Below are 24,877 nucleotides of genomic sequence, written 5' to 3' on the forward strand. Positions count from 1 at the left end.
CTCCCCTTAGTAAATCATTTACGTGTATATCACGATAAATTCACATATGTGTATATCGGGATAATGAACTAGAACCACGTGCAAAGTGGTAGACAAATATGGATCAACCTGGTGCCAAGTGGTTAAGTACGTGCAGAAGCTTCTCACCGCGTTCTCCTTAGTTCCTTCTTGGTGTGTGTGTGTGTGTATGTGTGTGTGTCATTCTTTGTTTCCTCACGTGTAATATATAATAAATATATAATAAATGAATAAATGAATAATAATAGTCATAATGATAATGTTAAAAGTAATCCTGTAATAGCTGAAATGACCATTACTGATATTAGTGTTTGTGTCCACAGGTCGAGATGACATGTCCCCGCCCTCCTCCCTCATTAGTTTGAGCACGGATTCCTATGGCGACCTCAAAAAGAAAAAAGGCCCAATACCCCGCCAACAGGAGGAATTGTGCCTCGTGTGTGGCGACAGGGCGTCAGGCTACCATTATAATGCGCTTACCTGTGAGGGATGCAAAGGTAAGCAGGAATTATGTTTATTTATAGCCACAAGGCATAGTGAGAAGATAGACTGTTTATCCTCACATAGCAATGCTAAAACAAGAAGACTATTTGCACATAATTTACACAGGAAAGCAAGGGGTTAGTAGGAATAGTAACTGATGTGGGAAAAAGTCTATTTTAGCTCCGCTTGTGCGTTAGCTTTTGAAAACGATACTTAAGGTTGGTTGTTTTAGGTGTTTTTCACAGTTGTAATTACGGAAATATCTTCGGGGAATCTGTTATCATCCTTACTGATTATCATTAAATAAGGCCAGGCGACCAGCATGTTTGAGAAACTTTGGTTAGTTAAAGTACAAAAACTGAAAGTGGATACACGTGTGATGAAACATTGGAATCATATGAACACCACATAACCTCCCTACCAATCAAGATTTATCTTAATATATTATTTATCAAGGAATATGCCAGTCACACCAATGATTGAACACCACCATTATGGTGCCGACACAGCGAGCGGCTATGTGATTCCCAGCTGCTGGGGAATTTAATGTTATATTTCTGCTATCCCTGGGGATAGGGGATTAAGAATACTTCCCACGTATTCCGGAATACTGCGTGTCGTAGAAGGCGACTAAAAGGGGAGGGAGCGGGGGGCTGGAAATCCTCCCCTCTCGTTTTTTTTTTTTTTTTTTCAATTTTCCAAAAGAAGGAACAGAGAATTGGGCCAGGTGAGGGTATTCCCTCAAAGGCCCAGTCCTCTGTTCTTAACGCTACCTCGCTAATGCGGGAAATGGCGAATAGTTTGAAAGAAAAGAAAAAGATTTCTGCTATCATTTTGGTTACTTGGTGAGGTTTTTATGTCCTGATTTTTCGTAAAAATACTACCTTCTTTTACATTGTGACCCCATATTAACTCTGATGTACATATCCCATATCGCTTTATTTAGAATCAAATAAAATGCGATGCTCTAACTCGTTCTCTGCAACTGTTATCCATTCATCTAAACATTATTACAGAAAAAATGGCTAAATATTCTAAACTAATACCGATGCAGAGCAAAGCTGGTAAATTACCACTGGGATAGCACGATAATCAGGGAGAGTGGGATCCCCACTTTATTCTAAAAACATCATAAAGATCATAATTTCTAAGCATCATTATTCCATAAAGCAAGATTGGTACCAAATAACCTTATATTCTAAAAGATGGTAAACTTTGGGTAATATTTGTTCTTTGTATTTATGTTTCAGATTTGGAATGCTTTGCAATGACAGAAAACGTGAGTTAAAGTCAGGAAACATTCCCGTAGGTCACGCAAATCTATGAAATCTCTGAAAAAAAAACTCTGAAAGAAAAGAATTTTAATGTGATAGTACATGGTTGTTCAGGGAAAGGTCATATCCACAGATATTTCATTCATTCTGTTGATAATAAATGTTAAGTAGGTCTCTTAACTTGTGGGCAATAGTTTAACAGGCACATTTTCCTCAGGTTTCTTTCGGAGATCCATCACCAAGAATGCAGTCTACCAATGTAAATACGGCAACAACTGTGAAATGGACATGTACATGAGACGCAAATGTCAAGAATGTCGCCTAAAGAAATGTCTTAGTGTTGGCATGCGACCGGAATGTAAGTAGACTCGGGCTGTGTACTGTAAGAAGTCAAAGGATTTTTTTTTTTTTTCATTGAAAAAAAAAATGTCCTTATATCGGTGTAGTGCATTGCCCAGAAACTCAGTATAATTTTTCGTATAAAGTTTTGATTGATTTGTATAGTTATTATATTCAGCCATGCAAATGGAAACTGTAGTTGTGTTTGACAAATCAACCTCAGATGCAAACTGAAAAAGTATAAAGTACTTATACTGTACATCTGTACAAGAAGGAAATGTAAAATCAGTATTACTGTACAGTTTCAAAAGATACTTAAATGAAAAAAAATGCATTTGACTGTATCATTATCTTTGCCTTGTTTGATCGTTTTTGTGTGTCATTAACTCTCTTCATTGTATTTTTATCTGCATGTCATTAACTTTCCTCCTAGTTCCTGGAGGGAATTAGATACATACATCTTAAGTCATCCATAAACCTCCCACACTATTCCCCCTTGTGTTAAAACTGAAATTTGAACTTCCACTTTTATCCATTTTACTTATTAAATTTATTCATCACACGAGATGAATATCTCCATTCACACCACTTTTCTATACAAAATACTTCCACTACATTCCTCCAGGATTATCTGTGGGCCCAACCTATTCTCTTAGCATGAATCCATCTTTTCTGTAGAGTCTTTCATCCCTGTACCTGAAGATGTTCTGTTACATATCTTACTGACCTAGCTGTCATCTACATGAGTTCTATACAATCCCCATGCCCTTCTAATGATTTCTTCATACCATTTTCCTTTGTCATATCTCCATTCTTCATTATGTGTATCCTAATTAGAAAAAGAATGTATTGTGCAAGTTACCCATCTCTTCTGCGCCTATTTTTTAACTTATCCTGATCAGCACAATCCACACTAGAATTTTTTCCATTCCCGAAACTTCCAAAATGCCTTCAGTTTTTCTCCTGTGGAACACTCCATTAGTTTTCCCAAGCCTGTTCTAATGGATCTTTAATCCAGAATATCTAAACTAATCCACAACTTGCAGTTCTTCACCTTGCAAACTGATATTACACTGTGATCCCCCTCCTCTTTCAAAAACTAGTCTTACTCTTACTTGCTGTCACTTCCATCTTCCTCCTCCCATATATATATCATCAGAGTGGACCCCCGTTCTATCCAAATCCTCCTTAGATTCATATTAGAGCACAACATCAGCATATATCAGTTGTGGCAACTTCTGTTCTGTTTCTCCAGGGCTGTTTAGTAGTGTTGTCACCCCTCCTTACTATCATATTACATTATGACATACCTGTGAAAACATGCAATAACCATAGTGACAAACATTAGCACTCAACATTTATTCCAGCTCATGCACTCAAACCATGGCTTATTCTAACCCTTGGACCAGTCTTATTATATACATTACCAGTTTTCCTGGTTCCTTACATACAATGACAGTTTCATCCTCACCATTCATCATCATGTTCACCCCTCTATATGTACCCCTAGCTTTTCCAGTCTCTTAAGAGAGTTACATATTGTTTCTCTCACTTTCTTTTTTAAATGACATTCTACTCTTCTCTGTCTTTACGACTTATGCAACCCCACCAGTGGAAACTTCTCTCTCATCAGTGTTTCAATCAGATTATCAAAGTACTTTCTCCATCTTCTAAGAACTTCATTGTTAGCTGTCCTTTTATTCATCTTTGTTATGTTGACATTTTCAGATTTTTTCACAAAATGAATAATTTCTTGGGTGATTAAATCAGTTTCATTTACTTTTTCTTTTTTACATAATTGATAACCCTTGCTAAAGGAAATCGCATGACTTTCCAAGCTGTTAGCAATGAAGGACAAAAATAGGATGGAGGCATTATACTATTACACTATACTGTCATGGGAATGAAATTTATCCCGTGGCCTTTCAGTGCACACTGTATGATTCATATGGCCTAGACACTGAGGCAGTGTGACAAAGGACCATCAGTTTGCCTGTCTATCCAATCACACATAGATTTATTAAGGCATGCATGTTAATATTAGTTAGTCACAAAAACATCATTCTATTCTTGGCTTTATTAGAGCCAAGGTAACTTCTTTATTCAGGTGCACATGAGATTAATAGTCTTCATAGGCCAGTGAACTATGATTTCATGTAATATCTATGCTGACTAATGTTTTTTCAGGTGTGGTGCCTGAGTCACAATGTCAGGTGAAACGTGAACAAAAGAAAGCTCGGGATAAAGATAAAAAGGATTATCCTAGCATGGGTTCCCCAATAGCAGAGGATAATAAGGGCATCCATCTTAGTCCAGTGAGTAATAATGTAAGCATATGGAAGAGAAATTAAATAAAAAGGTTATTAATTTAATTATTTCCTGTTTGGAGGGACTTTATATGTTATGAATGAACTTTGAGGTAATTATTTTTTTACAGATAGGGTAATACTTTCACAAATTGCCTTTATGCATAGAACTATAAGGAGTGATTGAAATATTTTGATAGAAGTGCCTCCTTTGAAATGTTGGCAGCTGTGTGGCATCCATATCCATATGGGAAACATGTAACAAAATTATTATTTTTGTAAACCTTAAATTTGATATTAAATAATTTCATAGTCCTCACCTTACACCTTAATTACTTTATCTCATTATTGTTTGTATCATTGTGCTTTTAAAAGCATTATTTACAAAATTACTTTATTTCAGTGTAAACCCAAAGGACCATCAACTGCATCTGGTATGCAGTTCAAAAATCTTGTGGGAAGCAGTAACATCACTCTAAGTCCTGTAAGTAAAATTCGGCCTTGGCATCAAAATTATTTTTACTCCATTGCAACTCAAAGATAGTAATGAAATAATACAATGTAAAGATTATGGCATGATTGGCACATGATTCTTGTACTTGCAGCGGTATAATAATACAGTACCATTGATATATTAATTCAATCACTTGAAGACAAATTTTTATTGCTTACAGGATACCGTAATATGAGTAGCAGTAGCATTTGTAGTCACTGTTATAGCTAAAATCTGTATGGATAATTCAATCCAGTTACCAATGATAGTACAGTACTTATTACATGTGAAATATGAGTAGTTGTGCAGAAAACAGTGTGCCCTGAAAAACAAAAAGAATGAGGATATATTAAGTGCATTCATTACCACTGGTCAGTCTCAATTTCCATATGGAATATGGTAACTTGCCACATAATACTGTCGGTTTGATAAATTTGCTTTAGAGATATTTCTGATTTATTAGTGCATACATAAAGGCATTTCTTGTTTGTAAGGGAGACTAGCAGAAGAATGATCTCCAGATGCATCAGTATGTAAAAACATATTGATGCATGCCTCCAATAAAAACCTCCTTGCACTTGAGGGTGTTTGCATAAGAATTATGTTTGATGGTTTAGATGTTATACAAGGAAAGCAGTTGCTTTCTTCTGCACTGAAAGAAATCAGGCTGTGTGTTCATATGATGATGGTGCCCCTTGCAAGTGTCATGACCCAATAGGACAGTTAGTAAGAATATGAATGAAAATTAGCAATATTCTTAAACTAAGTTTTGGAAAGAGGGGCAAGTATGAAGTCTGTTGGGGATGAGAGAGCTTGGGAAGTGAGTCAGTTGTTGTTCGCTGATGATACAGCGCTGGTGGCTGATTCATGTGAGAAACTGCAGAAGCTGGTGACTGAGTTTGGAAAAGTGTGTGGAAGAAGAAAGTTAAGAGTGGATGTGAATAAGAGCAAGGTTATTAGGTACAGTAGGGTTGAGGGTCAAGTCAATTGGGAGGTGAGTTTGAATGGAGAAAAACTGGAGGAAGTGAAGTGTTTTAGATATCTGGGAGTGGATCTGGCAGCGGGTGGAACCATGGAAGCGGAAGTGGATCATAGGGTGGGGGAGGGGGCGAAAATCCTGGGGGCCTTGAAGAATGTGTGGAAGTCGAGAACATTATCTCGGAAAGCAAAAATGGGTATGTTTGAAGGAATAGTGGTTCCAACAATGTTGTATGGTTGCGAGGCGTGGGCTATGGATAGAGTTGTGCGCAGGAGGATGGATGTGCTGGAAATGAGATGTTTGAGGACAATGTGTGGTGTGAGGTGGTTTGATCGAGTGAGTAACGTAAGGGTAAGAGAGATGTGTGGAAATAAAAAGAGCGTGGTTGAGAGAGCAGAAGAGGGTGTTTTGAAGTGGTTTGGGCACATGGAGAGGATGAGTGAGGAAAGATTGACCAAGAGGATATATGTGTCGGAGGTGGAGGGAACAAGGAGAAGAGGGAGACCAAATTGGAGGTGGAAAGATGGAGTGAAAAAGATTTTGTGTGATCGGGGCCTGAACATGCAGGAGGGTGAAAGGAGGGCAAGGAATAGAGTGAATTGGAGCGATGTGGTATACCGGGGTTGACGTGCTGTCAGTGGATTGAAGCAGGGCATGTGAAGCGTCTGGGGTAAACCATGGAAAGCTGTGTAGGTATGTATATTTGCGTGTGTGGACGTATGTATATACATGTGTATGGGGGGGGGGGCATTTCTTTCGTCTGTTTCCTTGCGCTACCTCGCAAACGCGGGAGACAGCGACAAAGTATAATAAAAAAATAATAATAAAGTTTATGTTAATCATAGGCATGTGCATAAGCCCACAAGTAGGACCACAGTGTATATATGGTCAATTAAAGTGTTGTATATCAGTAATGACTAAGGAGGCATTAATGTGCTACTACATTCTGCCACCTATCATAACTTCTTTATGTTCTCTTCAAAAGCCATATGTTTCAATCACGTATTGATAGTTTTAAACTCCCCAACTCCTCAAATATATCCCTATACATCACTTCTGGTTTTTGTTTAAATTTGTATAAATTGGCTGACCCTGTAGTAGCAGGTGTCAAGTCATTATCCACATTTTCACAATTTTTTATGCTTTTAACAGAGAATAGCACCTTTAGATTACATGTTTAGCTTACTTTTTATACAATTGTAGTTTACATTTTTTTTTAATAGTGAGGGGGTACCAGTAACAAAGAACAGCCTCATGTGCTCACATCCACTCTCTAGCTTTCATATGGTATACCAAAACCAGAGCTCACCTTCCCACTGCTGAGACCCACAAAGCTTTCCATGGTTTCCCCTAGACACTCTTTATTTTCTGGTGCAGACCATCAATTGCATGTCTCCCTCTGCATACCATATTGCTCCATTTCACTCTCTCCCATATTTGCATCATGCCTTTATGCATGTTCAGGCCCCAACCCCTCAAAACATCTTTCACATCCTTCCTTCTCCAGTTTGGTCTACCACTTCTCCCTGTCATGTCCACTTTTGACACATTTACCCACTTTATCAACCTATTCTCTTTAATGTTTTCCATATTGCTAAGCCTTTTTAGTACACCAGGGCCAGGTCTCTTAACTAGACTACATTTACTAACACATCTCATTCTTACACTTTCATTTTTAACATGATCAGCCTACCTCACACCAGATATTGTCCTTACGCACTTCATATCCAACATCTGTTCTTTTGCATTCAGGGCCCAAGACTTACATCCATACCATATTGTCATGATTACTGCATCTTCAAACTTACTTGTGTGTGCCCTAACAGACAATGACTTCTTCCATCACATCTTAATGCACCCAGGACCTTTGCTCCTTCTTCCACCCTATGACTCAGTTCAGCCCCCATGGTTCCATACATTGTCATGTCCACTTTCAAGAACCTAAAGCCCTCCACTTCCTTCCCTTTCAAATTCACACTCAGGCCCATCTTGTCTCATCCCCCCTTCACTATACCTCATAACTTTAATGTTGTTCATATTAACTCCCAAATTCCACTTTTCTTACATACTCTCTTAAACAGAAAACACCAGCTTCTGGAGTTTCTCATTTGAGTGCACCACTAGTCTAGCTGTATATATATATATATATATATATATATATATATATATATATATATATATATATATATATATATATATATATATATTTATTTATTTTATTATACTTTGTCGCTGTCTCCCGCGTTTGCGAGGTAGCGTAAGGAAACAGACGAAAGAAATGGCCCAACCCCCCCCCCATACACATGTATATACATACGTCCACACACGCAAATATACATACCTACACAGCTTTCCATGGTTTACCCCAGATGCTTCACATGCCTTGATTCAATCCACTGACAGCACGTCAACCCTGGTATACCACATCGCTCCAATTCACTCTATTCCTTGCCCTCCTTTCACCCTCCTGCATGTTCAGGCCCCAATCACACAAAATCTTTTTCACTCCATCTTTCCACCTCCAATTTGGTCTCCCTCTTCTCCTCGTTCCCTCCACCTCCGACACATATATCCTCTTGGTCAATCTTTCCTCACTCATTCTCTCCATGTGCCCAAACCATTTCAAAACACCCTCTTCTGCTCTCTCAACCACGCTCTTTTTATTTCCACACATCTCTCTTACCCTTACGTTACTTACTCGATCAAACCACCTCACACCACACATTGTCCTCAAACATCTCATTTCCAGCACATCCATCCTCCTGCGCACAACTCTATCCATAGCCCACGCCTCGCAACCATACAACATTATTGGAACCACTATTCCTTCAAACATACCCATTTTTGCTTTCCGAGATAATGTTCTCGACTTCCACACATTCTTCAAGGCTCCCAGAATTTTCGCCCCCTCCCCCACCCTATGATCCACTTCCGCTTCCATGGTTCCATCCGCTGCCAGATCCACTCCCAGATATCTAAAACACTTCACTTCCTCCAGTTTTTCTTCATTCAAACTCACCTCCCAATTGACTTGACCCTCAACCCTACTGTACCTAATAACCTTGCTCTTATTCACATTTACTCTTAACTTTCTTCTTTCACACACTTTACCAAACTCAGTCACCAGCTTCTGCAGTTTCTCACATGAATCAGCCACCAGCGCTGTATCATCAGCGAACAACAACTGACTCACTTTCCAAGCTCTCTCATCCCCAACAGACTTCATACTTGCCCCTGGCTTAGAATGGAATAAATGAAAAAAATGGCCCTATTATTATAAGCTCTTAGAAGACAGCTTCAAGAGAGCTTCAAGTTAAAAGTTCTTATAGACCATTGGATTGCTCCAGCAGTTATCTAGAGGAACATTTTTTTGTGCACCCTGGAACCGTGAAACCCTTTTTGATGAGAAATATCTATGCATGGATTAAAAAGACTCTTTATTATTAGCTCACTGTGTGCTTTACACTGGAGTATATGATGTGAGAAAGTTTGCTTGTACATTAGCCTTCTACAGAAATGGGTGTTTGACACTCATATCCTGCCTTCAGCAGACAGTACCTAAGCTTAAGACATTGTGGATCTACTCCATTTGGCTCTGGGGATTCCTCCTTCATGAGAAACAGATTCTAGTGAGTCTCTGTTAACTATTGAATGTAATTTTTTCCTCCTATTAGCTTTAGTCTTATCATCTATATTTAAACCTTCCATCATGTGGGTGTGCTTGCAGGACAGACCTCAGGAGAGATATGTAGGTTTTGAAATCTGATGAACCTTTTCTATCCAAGGCAGTGTTCCATGAGCATTTTTTCCTGGAATATCTGCCGTGCCCTACCTTCCCCTTAACTTTATTTGAAGAACTTTCTTGGTACCAGTTGGGACTGCTTTTGGGTTGACACCCAGAGTATGTGAATTATGAGTTTCTGAATGGTTGGGAGTGAATGGGTTGATGATGTCATCTCTGGGAGTTTCTGATTGCTTGAAGGCAGGCACAAAACAGGTGAATTGCTGCTACAGAATGGGATGGATTGCAATGAATGCAGAAAGCTAGTAATTCCCCCACCAAAGAGACTGGTTAGAAGTTGTTAACCGCAATGTTTTAAATGAATATTTTATGATGTTTCTCATGTTTGTGGGACACTGCCTCTAGAGAGAAACAGTTATGCAAATTCTGTTTTACCCCAACAGGCATAAATCTGAAGCTAGGGGCACTTAGTGTATTTTACAATATATGTTTAAAAATTCTTGCAGTGCAGTCAGATGGCAACAGCTTAATGTGTCCAAAAATAAAAGAGCATAGTAAGTCACTTTTTTGATGTTTCCAATTTGTAAAGGTTAAGTCTTCAGTGCTTGTACTTGTCGAAGTACAAAGTGACAGAAGTACTCAGCAAAAATACTGTCTGGAACACAGCTTTAGATATGGGAAATGGTTTGTTTAAATATTTTGTGTATTTTCCTGGCACTACCTTGCTGAAGTGGGGGGGTAGCAATGCCATGTCCTTGTGACGGGGTAGTGACAGGAATGGATTAAGGCAAGCAAGTATGAATATGTACATGTGTATATATGTATATGTCTGTGGATGTATTTGTTGATATGTATATGTATGTATATGGGCATTTATGTATATATGTGTATATGAGTGAATGGCTATTCTTAATCTGTTTCCTGGCACTACCTCGCTAACGCAGGAAACAGTGATTAAGTATAAAAAAAAATTGAAACAATTGTATGAAGTGCTGTATAGAAGTTATAGTGTTTATGACATTAAAGGGAGCTGACATCATTATTTTGGTAAATTATCCTGAAATGTCTCTTGTAGAAAATATGCAATTCAAACCAGAATAGGAATAGTTGAATTGTAAAGATGATTTAGAAAAATACATTGAAAGTATAAAGTGAAATATCCAACCTCTTATAAAGGAATTAAGAATTAATATCATTATAATTAAACTGACATGCATTCAGACAACTAAAATGTGTACAGTTTTCTTCCTTTTACCTTTCTTGTGCAACCTGTAGTCCATGAAGTGTAATTTTACTTTGATGACATGCCTGAAAGACACATCAGGTTAGCAACCTAACTATGCATAAGTTCGGCAGCATGGTTGTGCAACATGACATATAAATATTCTTTTGACAGTTGCCTACAACACCAAGGGTCAATATTAAGCCTTTGACTAAGGAGCAAGAAGAACTGATCAATACTCTAGTCTACTATCAAGAGGAGTTTGAACAGCCTTCAGAGGAAGACCTAAAGAAAATCAAAGTAAGTTGATTGATGTTTAATTGTCTTATATTAGGAAATTTTTTAATAAAAGCACACTGGTTTCAGGAAAATTGGCTTTCAACATGTCAAGTTAGCATGTAATAGATATACTTTGAAATTATGTAAAAGAAAAACAATTGAATATTATAAGTCCTGTAAATCATCACCAGTCATGGTACTCACCCTCGCTGTTGATAATAAGTTGCACTTTCAGTCTAATTGACACGCTGTCAATGTTAACGTACACTTTCAGTCTAATTGATATCTCACTTTCTCATCTCAAGTCCATTTCCTGTTAGGATAATGGCCAATCATTTCCTGAATTTTGTAAATTTTCTCTGTATCTCAACCCATTCTATCTAGACCCCTTTGTTTTACTGCTCTTTCAGTATTTGATGTCTAGCACATCCTAATAAGTTGTTTTCTGTGTAGAATCCAGTTACAAAGCTTCCTTGCAGATCTTCCGTAATCTATTCTCATTCTGTGATTGTGCTGCTTGAGATGTCCTCTTGCTGAAAAATCCAAGATTGGTTCCTTGTGATTATTTTTAAGATCTTATTCGTAATTCTTATTTCACATTACTCCATGTACAATCCTCAGCAATCTCATTTCTGATACAAGCTCATTGTTGCCTACTTTTATGATATTTCCATTCATTAAAGCCATATGCAAGTATTGCTCAAAATTTTATACAGTCTGTAAATACTTTCAAAACTCTCAAAACATTTCCAAAGGATGACAGTTTTCAGTAATGAGTATATTTGCTTAAAAGTAATTTACACATAAGATATCTGATGTAAGTTTACTAGTAATGGATAATGAACATAAAAATGATTAAAGTTTTAATGTTTTATGTCTTGGTTGGTCTTAGAAAAGGTTTATGTTTTAATGAAAGCAGTACTTGTAGTTTATGAATTTCCTCAGTTTTTAAGTATAATATATACCCTTGGAAATGGTATATATAGGTAATAAAATTGCAGCTTTGCTACTCATTTCACATCCAAGTGCCATGACTGGAAGACTATCATAAGTAACAGAATTAACTGGAGTACTTTATTGTTGCTCTCTTGTTTTCAGCTTTACACTTCTTTAGAATTTCTCTGTGTCAAGGAGTGTGACATTTGATATGGTACAGAATTAGATTTGATGGTAAAGTCCTGAATTCAAAAGTTAAAAAGCTGATCCATATGATTAAAAGAGAGAAGAATGATTGAGAATATAAAGAATAAGGAACTGTTTTGGAAGGAGGTAGATATTTCGAGAAGGGAGATTTGTGTAAAGATTGAGAGTATATCAGAATGTTGGGGAATACTTATTACAAAATATGAGGTTCATCACATATGGCAAAAGTACTTGAACTTTTTAGGGGGATGCTGTAAGAGACATAGCTGTTGGTTTTTGGGCAAGACATTGGATTCTTAGTAATAAGTTTTCTTTATTTTTTCTTCCTAACAGGAGTCAGCTAGTACACTTAGGAGATGAAAGGGCTCCACTCTCTTAGGAATTAATTTCATAATGTTTCATTAATAATGTGGGTAAAGCCACCTCAACCTTTTAGGAGAGGATCATTATTCATAAACCACTACTCACCACCATTTTCTGCATCCAAACTTCTCAGCTACCCATAGATCACCATAGCAGAAAAACATCATTTGCTCTTTGGAAAAGTGCTTTCAAATTTCTTACTCACATTTGAATAGGCCTATTGTTTTCATAGGCTTATACTGATATTATGCCATCTACATCTCCACTTAGCCTGCAGAAAAAATCTGTGGAGACCTCAGTCAGTTTATGAGATTCTCCACATTTAGTTAGTACATAATTTTGGAAGTCCATTCAAGACCTTTAATTGAAGAAGTCTACATTCTTAATGAGAGGGATGGGCCTAATTGTAATCAATAGGTCATAATTTTCCATCTTATTTTAAAAGGGATAGAAACTTGTTCAGCCTTATTTATTGTATATATGATTAATTAACTATCTAAACCTGAAGTTTTTTGACCCTGGAATTTTATTAGACCCTTGTCGACCCCTAGACACTTATCAACCCCCTGCACAGTTCCATTGATCCCTAGAGGCTTACAACAACTACTTTGGGAATAACAACACTACACCATACTTATAGCTCTGGAATCTTCTTCTGTTACCATCTTATAAATCAGGAATCTTTTCCTGTTAATTGTGAAATCAGTCTTAATACTTTTACATCAGATGAGAATCACTCTTAATACGTCTTCATCAGACATTACAAAGCTTCATCATTCAGTGACCCCAAACTCCCATTTTTTCAACTTGCTTAGTCACTTGCTCCCTAGAGAAGGTCCTAGGCCTTCTACAATCTGTTACCTTCTTTTTCAGTACTCTCTTTGAAGCCTTTCCCCAGAAGTCCCAGTTTATAAAATATTTAGCACAGATTGGATGAGATTCATACGTTCTTTATTTAGTCACAAGAACCTCCATTTTCATCACGATCTGTATTGGGTGAGATTCTGCTGAAATCCCTAACTATTATAATTGAAATGGCTGAATATGCTAGCAGGACATCTTTTTTCCATTTAGAAAAAGAACATATATCACATTCTTTGTCCAGTGGGTACATTAAAAACTATACATACTTTATTTCTAAATGTCTCACCCATTTTTCTACCTCCTAGCTTCCCTTGTTGTTGAAATACATTGCCATCCATATCAAACACATCCTGAAGTCTTCACTTGCCCCAAATACTTTGCACCCACAAATACACAAGGGCAGACAGGTGACTATTACTGTAGCCAACCTGAGGAACCTCTTGTTGAAGGATATTTGAAATAAAGGGATGCAGAGCTCTGGAAGGCTACTGGGATCTGAGTCTGGATCTTTAGGACACTCTCGGAATGGCTGTTAAGGATCTGCCAGACAGTCTATTCCTAACTAATTGCTCACTGCTTTATTTCTTTGGGTCCTCGTCTCCTTTGCTTAGTCACTGACTCCAGTTAGGATGAAATGCACTGTACACTCATCAAAAGCTATTTCTTCCTTATATAAAGAAGAAAAATTAGCAAACTGTTGATTTTGATGCCAACCTTTTCCCCCTTTTTTACACTATTATACTTCATTTAGTATAGTTTAACATTTTGTGGAAATAAATTGTTTGAATGTGTTTGCTACAGCCACTTTTGAGCTCATAATGTGAGCCTTGATTCTCTAGAGGAAACAGTGCAAGGAGTGCTTTGCAGAAGGTAGGTATACCTACAGATCATTACAGGAATATTACTGTATTATTCCCATAGAGAGCAGAACTCTCTCATCTCCCTTGCTAACTAGTCTCCTTAGTATTAAGAGATAACTTTTCTTGAATTCAGAACATGTTTATCTCATATACAGTTTATTAAAATAACATCAAAGATGCATCAACAAAAAGTATCAGACAATAAGTTTTTACTCCTCTCTTTTCGTGGCTGATTTTATTCTTAATATATATACAAATAATAATACAAATGATAAAAGAATTCTTGCCTAATCATTGAATTCAGAAGCAAGAGAAATAATGAACTGTATATATTGCAATGTACAACTTCCATGAATATATATACAAATAATGATAGAAATTATAAAAAAATTCTTGCCTAATCATTGAATTCAGAAGCAAGAGAAATAATGAACTGTATATATTGCAATGTACAACTTCCATGTGATTCCAGAGGCATTCTTGTACAAATGAGAGCAGATTTTCAGAGATAATCCTCTAAAGGTGTTATAATATCAAAACTTACATTCAAACAACAGTTCCATCTAGTATTTTGAACTTAATTCACCAAATATCAGAGCATATGATATAAGGAAATGGGTGATTTGCATACATATGTAAACTTAATCACTGATTATTTCTTAGTTAAGTCTGCTTGCAGATGGTTACAGCACAAGCACCTTCAGTAAGGTTGTATCACTGTTATTGGATGAAAAAGAGTACAACCTTGTTGAGGAAATTTTCACCCCAAAGTAGCCTGTTATTTCTCTGCTCCTTCATTGATTGCAGCCTCAAAGCAGTAGAAGTCCCATATAAGGGGTGCAGGGTTGAATAATGATGACAATAATAATAATAATAATAATGGCAATGTTGGTAAACACTCAAGGTAAAGATTTTTGCAGATTTATAATTTCAATTGTGTATAGTAATGTGAATTGGATTCACAAGTGATTAGATTTGGTATGCTTTAGCAGTTATCTGAGATTATTGAAAATTTAAAACTTCAAACTTTCCATGTTGTGCTGACAATAGCTTGCATTAGGGTTTGAGGTTTGTCCTGATATAGTATAACTTTAATTCATCTTTGGGTTGTGCATAATCAGTGGGAATATGTTCATCATAGTGAACAAAGACTTGGAGGAAACCAGGTTTTCTTGAAAGTGTGCATGGTTTTTATTTGAAAACTGTGTTTTTAAGTATTTCAAGTGTAATACAATAAAAAAAATGCATCTACTGTATTACATTCCTAAGGTTGATCTGATTGTGTACTCTTTAGTGTACTTTTTGTTTTTTAATGTTAGAAATCACACACGTTAACCACAATCTGATATGAATATTGCATAATTTAAATTTGCATGTTCTCTGTATTTGATAATACAAAAATTATAAATCACAGTACAGTATGTTTATAATGAAGCTCAGTTTTCAGACAGCAGTTAAATTACTGTCTGAAATAATTCTAACTATAATGCCCCTTCATTTAAACAGATAATGCAGTGTGCAGTTTTAGAAGGTTCACATTTACATTAAAAATGGAGATATTATATGGACCCCAAATTCTCAAATATTATTATCAGTGTATTGCAGTTTGATAATGTTAATAGAAATCTTCATTTGAATATTTACTAAAGAACCCCAAATATTTGCAAATTCATGACAGGGATTATTTGAATTGTTGTAGGCATTATGAACCAAGAGAGCTCTGTCTCATTTTGATATGTATTCTCTAAGATAATGTCCATAAATTAATTGAAGATGCTAGAAGAATTCCTTTTTCAGGAACATTGTGTAGGTATTTGTTTTTTCAGTATAGAAAATTACATGACAATTTTATATACTTTACAGCCATGACATTGAAACAACTTAGCAAATATATTTCTGTAGGAGAACGACATACAGTGAAAACTGCAGGAAAGCAAAGGGCTTTCAGTATGCAGTGATTGCTACATAGATACTCTCAGAAATTGCCTCTCTTGTTATTTGAACTATCCAACTTTATTTTGGTGGTTGGGAATCTTGCATGTTTACTGCTTTTATTTGTGCATGAACCCTTTATAATTCTTTATTTTGCCTTTAACCTGCTAAATAAACTGAAACATATAATATGTTGAAATATGAATCATATTATGATTGCTTCTGAACATGAAAAATAGCATAGTCTGGTTCTCATTAACAATTGTGAACCTATTTAAGCAGATTAATTCATTCTTCATTTGCAGTAATTAATCAGATCTAATTCTTCATATTTGGTCATCAAAAAGCTTTTGCAGAATCAAAGAAAATTGCCATTAGTGTAAAATAAATAAGATTCATTGATTCACAAGTGCATTAGTAGAATGATATCTGGCAAATGCATTCTTATGCTTTTATCATCAGGCTTTTGTGTAATCTATTATTATGAGGGTACATAAGCATATGGTACAAAGATTAAGACCAGTCATCTGCAGAGAAACTAGCTCATAAACTGATGACAAACCAAAAGGTAGCATATAGAAAATGTTATGCTTTTTTTAAGCATTGTATAAAGAAATTTACACATTCATCTGAGCTAATTGAGTGTTATGCACATGCTTTTCAGCTCCCTATTCTTTACCATGTATTCAAGACCACACTGTATAGCCACATTAAGAATTATATGGTACCAAAAAGATCCATCCTTCATATTCAATTCCTAAGTAATGCCCAGTTTCTTAAGTTGCATCTTAATATTACTTTTAGACATATATTTTAGGATGTTTCATTTGTTACTGCTAATCATTGTACAGGTATGGGAATGCAGTATAAATTTTCATTCAGATATGAAAACATAGACTTCAGTCTTTATCAAATAAGCTTTTATTTTCTTGCATTAAAGCAGGACTTTTTTGTGTAAAATCTTTTCCAAACACTCCAACAGTTGCATAATTTCATACATTCTGTTGTTTTGAGCCCCATTGGTAACACTCACAATATATGTGTTAAAGAAAATTTGCATGCAAGCTTAACTTACACCAATGTAAAGTAGATGCCTACTGCTTCTATGAAGTATGAAACATTTGATATATGAAGGATTAAAAGTACGATCAGCTACTAATTTTGACTGCAACTATAGTGGAGCCAGTCTGTTTGGGAAGATTATGAGGCTGATAACCAATAGTCAGTGAAAGTGGCAGTGATGTATTATTTTGTGGAGTTTGAGAAAGCAGGAGGCCAATAATTAGTCTACTGAATATATTGCTGAAGTGGAAAAATGTTCAGAAATGAAATGTGTCAGAATAAGCTTTCATAAATCATTTCAAAAAAATTATATAAAGTGCAATTTCAATTCAAGCAATGTATTAAAAACAAATTCAAAAGTAGTATAAACGGCATGTAGGATTGGCCTCACTATATACAAAGGAGAGCTCCCAGAACTATCCACTCCTGATCATTAAAAACCTCCATGATTATCCTAAAAGTCATACCCTGCTTATTGCCAGAGGCATTTACCCTTTAGTGTATAACAGTAAATGGTGTAGAAGAATAAGATCTTCCACTTTATTCATTTACTGAGACTCCCCTTGCATTATAGAAAGTAAAAATAAAAAACTTGGAGTACCACAGAGATCATGAGTTGCTTGTGTGTTTGCATAACTACAGAGGTGAGAGTAAATGTGGTTTTGTTGGTGAATGGGTGGTTGAAATTTGTTTGTATTATTCTAAGTAATACTAACAAACAGTTAATTATACACAAATTCTTATTCACCTATTTGCACAGATAGACATACCATGGAAAGGTCTGTGGGGCCTGGATGTGGGTAGGGAGCTGTGGTTGGTATATGTATGTATGTGCATATGTGGTCGTTTATGTATATACATGTGTATTTGAGTGGATGAGCCATTCTTCATTTGTTTCCTGGTGCTACCTCGCTGTTGCAGGAAACAGCAGCTATGTATAATAAATGAATAAATAAAATATATATATATATATTTATATATGTGTGCGAGGTAGCGCTACCTCGCACACATGAAGGGGGAGGGGGTTGTTATTCCATGTGTGGCGAGATGGCGATGGGAATGAATAAAGGCAGACAGTATGAATTCTGTACATGTGTGTATATGTCTGTGTGTTTATATATATGTATGCATTGAGATGTATAGGTATGTATATTTGCGTGTGTGGACGTGTATGTATATACATTTGTATGTGGGTGGGTTGGGCCATTCTTTCGTCTGTTTCTTTGCGCTACCTCGCTAACGCGGGAGACAGCGACAAAGCAGAATCAATCAATCAAATATATATATATATATATATATATATATATATATATATATATATATATATATATATATATATATATATATATGTATATATTTGTGTGTGCGTGTGTGCACAGTTTTATGCCTTGAAGTTCATGTGTGTGTGTGTGTGTGAATTCTTGTGTATTTCCTTGAGTGTGTCTTGTCATTGTGATTATTAGGTAATATTATAGTCCTCGAAAAATGAACTAGCATCTTCTCTCTTTGAAGGTGTTCTAGTTATCTTCCCATAAACCAGAATAGCTGAATCAGGATACTAAAATGTTTCAGCACTGTGTTTCAGTTTATTAGCTTGGTTTCTTTGACTGACATGACTTGTAAATACACAACTGACAGAAATACAATATCTGAACACTGTAACATGAAAGTGTTCCCTTACTTCTTATGAATCATTTTCGGTCATTTCCTCACCAAGTGGCTTCTGTTTCCTTCCTTCAGTTTACCTTCGATGGTGAAGATACAAGTGACATGAGATTCAGGCACATAACCGAGATGACGATCCTCACAGTTCAGCTCATAGTGGAATTCTCCAAGCAACTACCAGGTTTCGGCACTCTTCAACGAGAAGACCAGATTACTCTGCTCAAGGTACACAGTCGAGCACATGACAATGGTGGATTGACGAGCAAATTTCTTACAGGAAATATATTTTATGTCTGTTGGGAGACTTCTTGGTTGGAAGAATCTGTGAGCTCTCAGAAATCAAGAATTTCCAGTTATTGGAATGAAAGAAATTAGTTTTAAATGAACCCAGAAATCTCCATTCCAGGTGAACAATGGAACTTTTCGGGACGGCAGCATATTTATGGGGGAAAGTCATTCATAATCTGATGATGGTGGTCATTGTGACCATGTAACTCCTCTGTACTGCTGTTTCAGTAATAAAAACCTTCATGATGTATGCCTCTACTTTTCTTCACCACTTAATGCTTATTAAGTGAGAAGGTCAAATGAGCATATGGTTTCAGAGATCATCATCATCATGAGCAATTGCTTTCCCACTGTTCTGTCTTCTGAAGATTGCAGGAGGCATGGTGACTGCTTTGTAAGTCAGTGGTTCCTTTGACTCCTTCTAGGATTACGAAATAAGTGATGACGACTCGGATGCCAAGTTTAAACACATCACAGACATGACCATCCTCACAGTCCAGCTGATCGTAGAGTTCTCCAAGCGTCTGCCCGGGTTTGACACACTACTCAGGGAGGACCAGATAACACTTCTAAAGGTAGATAAGAGTAGTAAAACAATTTCAGGTAGAAGGTAAGTTTATATAAATGTAGATGAATCTATGAAAATAATTAGTTTACAGATGACGACGTTTTCCACTCATTAATGAATAAGAAAAAATTCATACATGAACAACACATTAGGACTAAAACACTGTTAAATGATGGGATGTTGTAAATGATACAGTACCCACAAGTAGCTTCTTTCTCTTACTCTGTGCATATTTTCTCTGATAATTTGCAAACATATCTTGTTAGGCAGGTATCAGTCTGGGAGTTACTATCACATAGGTGTCAGAAGGAGTAGTGACAGATGAGTAGCAAACACTGCAGTCGCTGTCATATTTCCCTTTCCTGGCCCTGTTGCTGTCTCTCCTGTCTGCCTCAAAGTCAAGGGTTGTTAGAACCCAATATCAAAACATTAACACTCTTCATCTTTTATATAACAAGTGGCTCCACATATTTCACACAATCCTAATCCCATACCATAAATTTCCTTTATCCTAGGGAACATGGATTAAGAAAACTACCCATATATCTCCTAGATTTCATAAGATGCAACTATCAGGGGTGTGAATGGGGTAATAAAAACCTCCCTTCGTAATATCATTGTTTTCCAAGAACTCAAGACCAAAGTGAGGTTATCTCCTCACAGGCTCAAGCTGGGATATCTGAATGTGCAGAGATGTTTGTACCAAGAATGAGAAAAAAAGAAGAGAAGGGTGTTGTGTTTGATGAAAGGAATATGGATGTTTGACTTTGGATGAGAATAAGTTAAAGAGGAAGGTGGTAAAATGATCTGAGAGCATTCAGAGGGTAAAGCCTGGTGGGTTTAGTGTGAGAGCAGGAGTAAAGGAGGGAGTAGTTCTAACAAGGGAGGAGATGTGAAACTATGTCAGAGGGTGTAAAGAAGTGAAGTCAAGACTAATGTGAGTGACGATGAAAAAAAGACAGAGGAGAGTGACTATCACTGCTTATGCACCTGGTGGGAAGAGTACAGAAGAATAAAGGGGTACTTTATTGGAGGAGCTGAATAAGTGCCTTAGCAATTTTGATGCAAGAGATTGAATCATTGTGGCAGGGTATGTGAATGCAAGAGTGGATGTTCTGGTTTTTGATGGGCAAGGGTCCCGCATATAAAGGAAACTGGGAAACAGTTTGTTGAATTGAGAGCTGTAAAAGGACAATTGATTTGGAATACTTTGCATAACAAGAAGCGTTCATACGTTTATGTGGTTGGGTGGGGTTAGGGTCATTTGGCATTACAGGATTATGAGTTAATTGGTAGGCATGCATAGAAAAGGTTGTTGAATGTGAATGTGCTGAGAAGAGCATCAATTGGGATGCCTGATCATTCCTTGGTGGAACTAATTGGGAGGTTCTGTAGAGGTCTTAAGAAGAGAGGAAATAACATATTGGAAAATAAGGGGTGAAATTGAGTGAGAACAGAAAAGATAACTATGTGCATAGATACCAAGATATTTTGAGTGAAGAGTAACATAATGTGAAAGTAAATGAAATGTGGGAAGTATGGGAGGAGTGGAAGGTATTTAAGGAAGCATTGCTTACATATGCAAGTGAAATCTGTGGCATGCTGAAGGTGATCACGTTGTGGATGTAAGTCTGTGGTATCTCTGACTCCTAGAATTGCAAAATATGAAAGCATTGGGATGAGGAAGTTACATTGCTAGTAATCAAGAAAAGAGAGGTATGTGATTGTATCTGAAGAAAGGAATTATAAGTGATTGGAAGGTGTACTCTCATCTTCATCCTCCATACAAAGTGTCAGGAAGTCAAGAGGAGGTTAGAAGAGCTGAAAAAGAGGACAAATGAGAAATGCTGAGAGTATCAGTGAACTTCAGGAAGAATGAAAAAATGTTTGGAAGGATGTGAATCATGTTTAAAGAACAAGAGCAACTTTAAGGGAAGCAAATGGGAAGTGGTTACTAGCAAAGTGAAGAGATGGAGTAAGTATTTTGAAGGACTTTTGAATGCATTAAATGATAAATGTTTAGGATGAGGTGTTATTCAGGGTTAGAAAGTATTGACGAAGTTTGCTGACACGGGAAGAGGAGGTGAAAGCTGTGAGTAAGATAGAGACAAATCAGGAGTGGATGGTACTGCAACTGAGTTTAAGATAGGGGTTACAGTGTTATCAGTTGGTTAGTCAGGCATTTTAACATGAATGGCCCAAGTGAGGGGGGCCTCAGAACAGGGAGGCAAATTGGTCAAAAGTGAATTTTGATATTACAAAGGTTTAAGTGTAGTAAGGTGTATAGGAGAGTGATGGTTGAGAGGGTGGTGGCATGCATAAAGCATCACACTGGGGAGGAGCAATATGGCATCAGGAGTGAGAGGGGATGTGTCAACCAGGTGTTCACTTTGCAGAATTTGTGCCAAAATACTTGGAGGAGAAAAATTTGTAAGAGGTATTTATGGGCTTGGAGAAAGCAAATGTGAGAGTTGAAAGAGTCCCTATGGAAGGTGTTAACAAAAGATGATATGGGAGGATTGCTACTATAAAAAGTGAGGAGTTTTTACTGAGAGAGTAAGATTTGCATGCCAGTTGGAAGGGAGGAGGATAATTGGTTTTAGGTGAAGGAGGGTCTGCATCAAGGTAAGTGACTTCATCATGGCTTTTTAATCTGTTCATGGATGAGATAGTGTGGGGGATAAATGTAGGGGTCTGGGAGTGAGTTGCAGTTATGGTATGCTGGGGTAGATGGCCTGGGAGGTGAGTTAGTTGCTGTTTGCAAATGATACATCTCTGGTGGCAGATTCCAAAGAAAAACTTAAGCTGATGTCTGAGTTTGGGAAAAAGTGAAAGGAGGAAGTCGAGTTACCATTAAAAAAAAAGTAGGGTATTGAGAACACAGAGGAAGTAGAGTGCTTAAGTTACCTCGGAATAGACAAGATAGCATATGGAACCATGGGGTTGAAGTTATTCATAGGGTGGGAGAGAAGGCTACAGGGTCTAAAGTGTATTGAGGTATGTCAGGGTAAAGATGAGTACTGTATAATTGAAGTTATAGCACTCCTAATGGTGTTGTATGGATGCGAGTCTTGAGCCCTAAATGCAAAAGAATGGAAGTGTTAGAGATGAAATGCCAGAGAACAATATATGATGAGATCAGGTTGACTGTGCATGAGTCAGGTGTGGTAGTAAGTGAAGTCTGACTGAAAGAGTTGACCAGGATGTGCTGAAATGGTTCAAACAGATAGAAAGGAGCTTTGCAGTAATGTAGTCTGAACATTCAAGGTGAGATGTGTGCATAGGAGAGTGTGAATTGCATCAATGTGATATAAAGGTGGTATGGGTGACATGCTGTCAGTGAACTGAACCAAAGAATGTGAAGTGGACATGAGAAACCATGGAATAGTCTGTGGTGATTGGATATCTATGGTATGCGCTGGTTCCATTGCATTGTCTAACAGCTAACAGAGTGGATGTGAGTAGATGGTGTCATTGTTTGTATTTTGTATGTTCTTGTCACTACCATACTAAAGTGAAATACAGCAAACAAGTATGAAAAGGATTGTAAATTATGAAATTAAATTTAATGAATAAGATACAGTACAATGGAAAAACAGTAATAAATGAATGCAAATATTGCATGTGTCATTAGATTGATTAAACTACTTTCCATTTGCTGCAAGTTTTCCTTCATCACTCTGGAGGATTTTGGAGTATGATTTGGTTATTCTTTGCCATATTTCATTTGTTCTTATTTTATTTCATGGTTGCCTTTATCTTGCATAGCAGTGATCAGGTGAGAGATTACAGTGACTAGAGAACTATGAAGACACAAACTAGACATTCAAGATCTCAACAGTTGCTCAAACATGGACATAATTGCTTCCCACAGTGCCTCAAAGCCCTGAGAAAAGCACTAATCATCCACTGATATACACAAAGAACAACTTAAGCCTAGCTTAGTTACTTTTGTATGTAAAACAACAGGATAACAACATATGATCAACTCCAGCACAGCAGAGGTACTTAAATAAGGCGTCAAAAATATATATTGATAAAATCATTAAAGCACCTCATTAAGCTTACGCAAAGTATCTTCACAGTATACAAATATCTCCTTTTTGTCCACTTTACCTTTCCTGTCCATCTAGTCCTACCCCTTCCTCATTCCCAACCTAACCATCTAGTTAGACAAAAAAAAATTTTACCACTTACAGTGGTTTGAAAACCTTTGTTTTCTGAATATGAAGTAATGGAGAGAAAGTATCATTTAATGTGAAATATGAAAAATGGACACTGGTCAATATCAATACTCAGACTATAATGTCCCGTGACATTTTGATATATGATTATATGATCACAATTCATATTTCTCTCTCTTCATAATATAAAACCGCACCATATGAGAGAAAGCACTGTTTTTAGAGAGCCAGTTCATGCTGATAAAGCAACCAAATGTCATTAGACAAACAACATGCTTCCTACATTTGGCAAAGCAATTACGTATATTGTTGAAGTATTCCTGATCACACCATTTACAGTGTGCCGAAGTGTTGTCTCCAAAGAGTTTTCAGAAAATCTCTTACAATGTTTTTCTGATACCTAGAAAGCTCTGAAGTATTTACAAAGTCCAATGATTTCTCATGGCTAATATCATTTTTTTTTTTATAATTCATACTAAACCATTTAAAGTGCAGTATACTTCTCAGAGACCATTCTTAGTACTGATGATTTCTCCGTTCATAACAATTACCTTACACAACTGAAGAAATTTCTTTTTGTAGACAATTTTTTAATCTGTGGGCTGCAGTAGTGACGTGACAACGGGCAGGAAATAGTAATTACTTTATATGTTGATAAGTAAGTTTTGGAAAGAGGGGCAAGTATGAAGTCTGTTGGGGATGAGAGAGCTTGGGAAGTGAGTCAGTTGTTGTTCGCTGATGATACAGCGCTGGTGGCTGATTCATGTGAGAAACTGCAGAAGCTGGTGACGGAGTTTGGTAAAGTGTGTGGAA

General features: G+C 36.8%; 1 protein-coding gene across 14 annotated transcripts in view; it reads left to right on the plus strand.

Moving 5' to 3' along the window:
* Window positions 1-24,877, plus strand: part of LOC139753495 (ecdysone receptor-like) — a 530,512-nt gene that overhangs the window by 493,571 nt on the left and 12,064 nt on the right. For 2 of the 14 annotated variants that reach the window (XM_071670109.1, XM_071670115.1), the window contains 6 exons: window positions 342-515; window positions 1,993-2,133; window positions 4,302-4,441; window positions 4,824-4,904; window positions 11,031-11,156; window positions 19,100-19,249. In XM_071670109.1, coding sequence (XP_071526210.1) covers window positions 342-515; window positions 1,993-2,133; window positions 4,302-4,441; window positions 4,824-4,904; window positions 11,031-11,156; window positions 19,100-19,249 — 812 coding nt within the window. Of the gene's footprint in view, window positions 1-341; window positions 516-1,992; window positions 2,134-4,301; window positions 4,442-4,823; window positions 4,905-11,030; window positions 11,157-19,099; window positions 19,250-19,737; window positions 19,888-24,877 lie in introns of all 14 variants that reach the window. The other 12 variants (XM_071670110.1, XM_071670116.1, XM_071670111.1 and 9 more) reach the window with 7 other exon arrangements.

The sequence above is a fragment of the Panulirus ornatus genome, chromosome 14 (genome assembly GCF_036320965.1).
Source record: "Panulirus ornatus isolate Po-2019 chromosome 14, ASM3632096v1, whole genome shotgun sequence".
NCBI lineage: Eukaryota > Metazoa > Arthropoda > Malacostraca > Decapoda > Palinuridae > Panulirus > Panulirus ornatus.